General features: G+C 43.8%; 1 protein-coding gene across 1 annotated transcript; it reads right to left on the bottom strand.

Moving 5' to 3' along the window:
• Nucleotides 1-5,509: 5,509 nt before the first annotated feature.
• Nucleotides 5,510-6,228, bottom strand: LOC147416563 (P-loop containing nucleoside triphosphate hydrolases superfamily protein). The gene is made up of 3 exons (XM_086508257.1): nucleotides 6,032-6,228; nucleotides 5,792-5,948; nucleotides 5,510-5,662 (listed from the first exon to the last, which is right to left on the bottom strand). Exons 1-3 carry the CDS (start codon nucleotides 6,211-6,213, stop codon nucleotides 5,564-5,566), a joined length of 438 nt encoding a protein of 145 aa, XP_086364383.1. The 5' UTR covers nucleotides 6,214-6,228; the 3' UTR covers nucleotides 5,510-5,563.
• Between the last annotated feature and the right edge of the window lie 281 nt (nucleotides 6,229-6,509).

Here is a 6,509-nt window from a genome sequence, read left to right as displayed (position 1 = left end):
AGCCGCCAATTCCAAGTGAAAAGAAGTTGGCCTTGGCTCCTTCAAAAGACCTTCTTGATCCTTCACTTTGCCCCAACAAGCGGCAAAGTTTGTACTTTCATTCATTTGATTTGGTGCATGTCCCACGCCATGTGGTACCAGTTTTGCTTTTCTATCTGCCTTTTCTGCCACTTTCCTCGACTGCTCTCAAACTCTCAGCCCTGTCGTCGTCCTTATCATTCTGTTCTTTCGGTGCTTTTTTAGGGCGCTTCGCGGAGATATGTCCATGTTCCCCGCATCGAAAGCACTTCCCCTCTCTGATGAAGCGTGCTCTCTCCTCAGGAGTAAGCTTGGGTCGTGCATCCTTTTTCTCTGGGTTGCTCTTTTTCTTTCTACTTTCAGTCCCAGAAGTCTGTTCGGCTCGTTGTGTCATGGCCTCATCTATGGGGTAGGTCAGACTGCCAGAGTGAATGGCAAAGCCCCGCTTCGCATGACTCATCAACTTTTGAATAGAAGCTGACTTCTATTCCAAGCAATGATCTCGGATCTCTGTAGGTAGACCCAAGGTGAACCGCTCAATCAGTTCTTTGAACGAGATCTTCTTGAATGAAGAGGCGGGTAGAAAAGAGCTCCAGAATCTCTCACAGTAAGCATTTATTATATCTTTCTTGGTCATCCGAAGATGGTTCCAAGCAGCTCGTATATTTCATTCATACTCTTGCGTCAACCAAGAAGAAATAAAAAGCTTCTTAAATATCAGCCATTTAACTGGCACAATCTTGTTTAAAAGAAGCTTGGACCACCAAGTGCGAGCATTCCCCTTTAAGTAAGGGGCAACTCTCCGAATCTTGGAGTGCTCTGAGTAGCATCCTCCCGCGAAAGCAATGTCAAACTGTTGTATAAAAGACAAAGCCTTCGAAGCATCTAAGTATCCTGAAAAAGTATCAAATTTGATCGAGTGTCCACCTTCCTTAAACTCTCGGACTTTCTTACTTTTATCTTCCAGAAAATCATACTAGTTGGCTTTATAATCTTGTTCGCATAGAAGTTTCCGTCATCGGAATCTGAGCTGTCTGTAGACGAGTCCTCAGTAGAACTGTCAGTCACTGGGCGAGATTTAGACTTCTTTGTCTTTTTCTTGCCCTTGCCGATGCGTTGTTTCTTGCTTCGCTTTTTACCTTTTCTGTCTTCTTCGCTCGAATCTAAAGAGCTAGAAGAACTCTCAGAAGAAGAAGAAGAACTCCTTCAAAGTGAACACGCTTCTTCTGTTTCTTTGCTTTGTCAAATGTCGATTGACGACCCAAATAACCCGGGAAGTCAGTGCCTTTCTTCTGCTTTTTGCCGTGCTTTTTGGCTTTCTTTTGCGCGTCAAAAAGCTGAGTAATACGTGCATCAACCACCTCTTCTAATTCCTTCTCTAAATATTTCTTATGAGCAGAAGGTTTCTTGAGAGCGGGTTTCGGGGGTGGTCTAGTGGTTTTCTGCCACTGCTCATGCACTTCCTGAAAAGAAGTCTCGCTCATATACTTTGCAAATTTTGGGTCCTTCGCAAAATTGAGCATCATCTTCGTTGCACCGCCGATCAATTGACGACGCTCCATCTCTCGTCGCTCCGCCTGAGTAGGCCGAGGCGGGCCATACTCTCTGCCAGAATCTTCGTTGTGATCCTTGCCCGCATCTCCAGATGCAGAAGGAGTCGACTGATCCTTGCGTGAAGCCAAGGATGCCGCGGAAAAAAATTGGGGGTCGGATTTCCCATAGAAGGGAAATCAACCGTGCTCTAATACCACTGTAACAGACTTGGACACTCCAAGTCAAGAATCAATCGCGACAGCACCAAATAACCACTTCAAAACAAGTCACAGATCAAAATAGAGTTGCACTGCCCCGGCGGAGTTTCGTGCCTAGAGATATTGGCCCCAAAGACTGGCGCCCCTTTCGGTATTTCTTTACGTATTAAATCAATGTCAAAGTACAAAGAGCGGTTAGGGTTTCACACTCAAACTCTGCGTCCAGATGCTCTCCAGAGTGAGCCCCTCATCGCGTATATAAAGCTTACAAGGGATGCCCAAAAGCAGAGCCCCAAAAGCTTTCAAAATAAAAGCAAAGTTTCCCTCTCTCTCTCTCAAGAGAGTAAAAACAACAAAGCAGTTATTCTTCCCTCTCTCTTGGCCAATTTGCGTCGCCCATGGGGCTGCTTTTCAATTCCAAAAAATCCAGAAATCCGTATGCTGCTGCCACGTGGCATTTGCCGCCTGCTTTTAGGGTTTCCAACCACTTTAGGGTTTCAGTCAACAGTTAGGGTTAGGGTTTCCAAAAATTAGGGTTTTTGCAAATTAGGGTTTTTGGTAAAAATTAGGGTTTGCAAGAACTTTAGGGTTTTTGTTGTCGATAGCCACGTCATCACTTTGTGACAGCAACTGCTAACCTTAATTGTTGGTTTCTTTTCAATGATTTTTGTTTATTTTTTGAGACCCTCTTTTTGAAGTTGCAAATGGTCGGACATTGTATGGCCAATGTGAACGGTAGTTTCACCCGCAGACGGGAAGTTGGTCGGCACTGGAACTCATCAAAGAAAAGGATGTCTAGGCTCACTTCAAGATCATGTAGGTACCCGCGTCGCACTTAACAAGTTGGTGGATACTAGGAAGTGAACTCAATAAAGATACAATTCAAGGTGGGGTCATCAAAGGAAAGTACCCGACAGCTGGGCTACTTTACATTTTTGGATGCAGTCCCAGAGGGGATTGATGGTCCATATGACCAATGGGAGTCCAACGGAAGCATCCCCTAAAATTTAGCGAGCTGCTATTTTGGGCCACAAAAACTATTCACGTCATTAGCTTCAGAATGACAAGGGGAACATTTTATTACTCTACTGCAAAGTCAATTGATGCACTAGTTGAGAGATTTTTAAGTAGAAAGCCCAATGCGGGGAAATTGCATGCATCAGTGCCAAGTGGCACTTTTTGGCCAATTTACCAAGTTTGGGAGAACAGAACTCGTAACTGACTTTTTGGAGCAGTTTTGGAAGTTGATAATACTAATTTTCAACCATTTCTATCCATTTTTTAGCTTCTCATGACTTTACCTAGGACCAAGGAGCTCATTTTCAACATTGGAAGACATCAAATGCGTGTTTACAAGGCTGTTTTGCTGCGTTTTCAGCGATACGCAGGTTTTGGCAGCCATGGGACTCTTCCCCTTTTGCATCCATTTGTTCACAGATGCATTACAAGTCAAGCGCAGAAGAGGGGGCGCTTGATTTATGCTGGGGGGATGCTTCATTGAGAACCTGTCACACGTTAAGAGCTATGGAGTGCATGCTTTCCTTTCTTTGTACAGTGTGGTGCTAGGAGTGATGACATGCACACTACACACTGCTCTCTCTCTCCCCTATGTGCAGTTATGTGATGCCCCACAAGAGGGCTCTTCATTTGATTGATGTACAGTTGTGTGGTTTCATGCTTTTGTGCTGAGGCAAGAGCCTCCTTGAGCAGGAACAGGAGTAGCTAACTGCTACTCCAAAAGCAGGCACCGGTGAGGGTGATAACCTCACTGTACAGGTGCAATTTCAGCGTTGTGTATGCGCTGTATTTTGACTGTTTTTCAGCCATACTAAAACCATTGCGAACAGAGCCCCACTGATAGAGGACAGTTCGGGGACTGTTTAGGGCTGAAAACAGGGCAAAAACCATTAAATACAGCGTGCTGAATTTACTGTTTTTGGGCAGGAATCAGAGGGTTTATGCCAGTGGAAGTGAGTTCCAACAGGGGAATTGGTTTCGCGCAAGTTTTGGGGCTGTTATGCTACCAAAATTTGGCCAAAACAGGTGGTATCTAGCTGGATACGGGTGAAGAATTCCCAAGACTCTACTTTGTAATTTACCCTCTCAAAGAAGGGGCGCCAATTTTGGGGCCTACAGGTTGTCGGCATTTGCTCGGAGCATTCTAGCTTCCGAGCCGTGTATGTGCATAAGTGTTAATTCCCGTCGCAAGTTCCCTTTGCAAAGTGTTCTGTGTGTGTGTGTAAAGTAAAGTAAAGAAAGCCAAAGCCTACCATCCCTGAAACTACAGGAGGCCTCATCTTGGACCTCTTAAGCTCAGCAATGGGTTCCTACAACGAACCGTCTTGATCCTCAAGATCGTCAGGAGCAGAATTGTTAGGAAGAGACAGGTGAGCCAGTCGGCCCTAACAGCAACTCCATCCCCTTTTCGCCCCACCTGCCATAGCACCTCCACCGCCACAGAGGATTTCAGATAACACATGTCATTCAAGGTAAATAGCGCACCAAATAGTGTGATAGAACATCAGGTAGCCGACCAGATCCACCAGATACAACAACTGATTCAAAAGTTTTATCTTAAACCCAAGAAGAGAAGTTGACAGCTTATGTCAATGGCCTCTGAATGTCAAAAAACCATCTCCTTGGGCTAGTTGACCAGCACACCCATAGCCGCACAAAATGTTTGGAGCTCACTGGCCCCTCTTTAAATTGGCATCCTAGCCCTACAAGTATAACCCTGTGGCATCTGCAAACTCAGCATCCAACAGCTCCTCATCATCAGTAGGCAGATGCACCCCTCTCAGCCCAACCTCCCTGAGATAGCTATCAAGGCCTCTACAAATAACAAGTATAGACAGGGTGCAAGGGGGCAGTCCTGTTGGACAGATCTTGACAATGCAAACCTCATGCAATGAACACCTGACTATGAGCAGTCGTGTACAGGGCTGCAACACCCCTGATCCACGCCTCCAAGAAGCCCATCCTCATCATACCATCCTCATCATTGCTTTCTCAAGAAAATCTCTAATCCACCCGATTGTAATTCAGTCTCTTTCCATGTTTACTTGTATTAAGAGCCCTAGACAGCCCTAGCCCTCAAGTGTTAAAGCTCTTGATCCAAAACACTGTTAAAAAGCCCTTCCTAAATAAAGCAACCCTATCTCCCTCTTGAAAGTCTTAGTAAGCATTATATCAGCAAAAGTAGTAATCACTCAAGTCCATCTCCTGGTCACACAGGTGGTATACCCAATCCTATGGTGCAATCCCTTTCATAACTACCCTTATCTGGCCCCAGGGCCCTAATCCATGCGCACACTAAACTCTCCTTCAGTCTCACAGTGTACATCCAAATCAACTACCATAGCTCTATCAACTGTGATCAAAAGAGGAGGCTAGAACAGGGTATTCCTCTAAGGTAGTATCCACATCTTCACCTATTTGATCCCCCGCCTGAAGGTTGTTAGGTTATAACCCACAGTAAAAAGCATCAAAACACTCAGCCCATCTCACAAGATGCAGCCCCTCAAATTTAAGGGTATTTACATATTGGACCCAAATAAGGCACCTTGTGTTTCCACAATCACAAACAAAAAATGGGGTATCACCAAAAACATGACCTACTTATTGTAGACATAGCCTACACAGTACCCATAAAGATAATATATTTTATGAGAAAACAACTGGCCTGCTGTGAGTTTACCACGGCAATTTCAACTGCCTCTTGTTGCGTAAGGACTTACTTTCTGACAAGTATTTGCATTCCAATTTGGCCACTTTTCAACCATTTCAAGATTGTGTCAGAAATCAAGCAAAAACAACAATTGAACAAACGCTAACCTAGAATTGTCATTCCGAACAGTTTTTGCGTTGCCAAAGGCTTCAAGAAGTGGATTTGACTGCAACAAGCTAACACAAAGTAAGCAACAGCAACTGCCAGAGAGCTTCAAAAATACATTGAATCCTTTTCAATGCCTCTACAAAAGGCTTAGGGCAAGAAGCCATATGAATACTTCCCAAAGGATTACCTCCAAGACTTGCTGTTCTACAGTTCTGCCATCAGTCATTGCTCGACCACCCATGAAAGCAATATACTGCATCAATAGCTTAGTGGTTTCCGTCTTTCCTGCTCCACTCTCTCCACTCACAAGTATAGATTGACTTTTACTTTCATTGATCATGGCTCTGCAACACATTTTTAGATGATCTTTCTGGAATCATAATGTAAGAATCCCATGCAATTTTTATTTGCTGGTATGTTTACTTGCCTATAGGCAGTGTCTGCAATTGCGAACACATGAGGACTTAATTCACCAAACATGGCTCCTCTGTACTGTTCCATCATGTGGACATCATATAGATGCGGTAGCTTTGCAAAAGGATTAACAGCAATCAAGATGTTTCCTGTGTACGTCTGCACATCATAAGACAATAAAGAACTGAGGTTCATGTCTACATAGAGGTAGTTCCTAACAGATGTTACTTTATTAACATATTGAGTTTCTATCACTCCCAAGGTAGTGGGAAAAACTCAACCATGATCAAGGATAGTACTTAACAACAATTGTACAAAAGCAACAAAGAGAGTCAAATTACAAGAATTACAGCACTATACCTCCGAAAGAAATAAGCTTTTAAGCTTCTTTTTTCATTTACTTTACTACTTACTATTAACATTGCGAAAGAAAAAACGTTCTCAACAACGGTATTGCGTTGTTCAACCTCTGATTGATTTGGATTGACAGT

This window comes from Adiantum capillus-veneris, unplaced genomic scaffold (assembly GCF_014529385.1).
Source record: "Adiantum capillus-veneris isolate H3 unplaced genomic scaffold, ASM1452938v2 Hic_scaffold_814, whole genome shotgun sequence".
NCBI lineage: Eukaryota > Viridiplantae > Streptophyta > Polypodiopsida > Polypodiales > Pteridaceae > Adiantum > Adiantum capillus-veneris.
Note: the sequence above shows the minus strand (reverse complement) of the source record. Positions and strands in the feature narration are given on the sequence as shown.

Excerpts from the sequence above, each read along its gene's own strand:
- LOC147416563 (XM_086508257.1), bottom strand. The coding sequence starts at position 6,213 with ATGAACCTCAGTTCTTTATTGTCTTATGATGTGCAGACGTACACAGGA. Across the intron at positions 5,949-6,031 it reads ATTGCAGACACTGCCTATAG|AGCCATGATCAATGAAAGTA; the intron begins GCAAGTAAACAT and ends AATGTGTTGCAG. Across the intron at positions 5,663-5,791 it reads TAGAACAGCAAGTCTTGGAG|TCAAATCCACTTCTTGAAGC; the intron begins GTAATCCTTTGG and ends AGCTTGTTGCAG.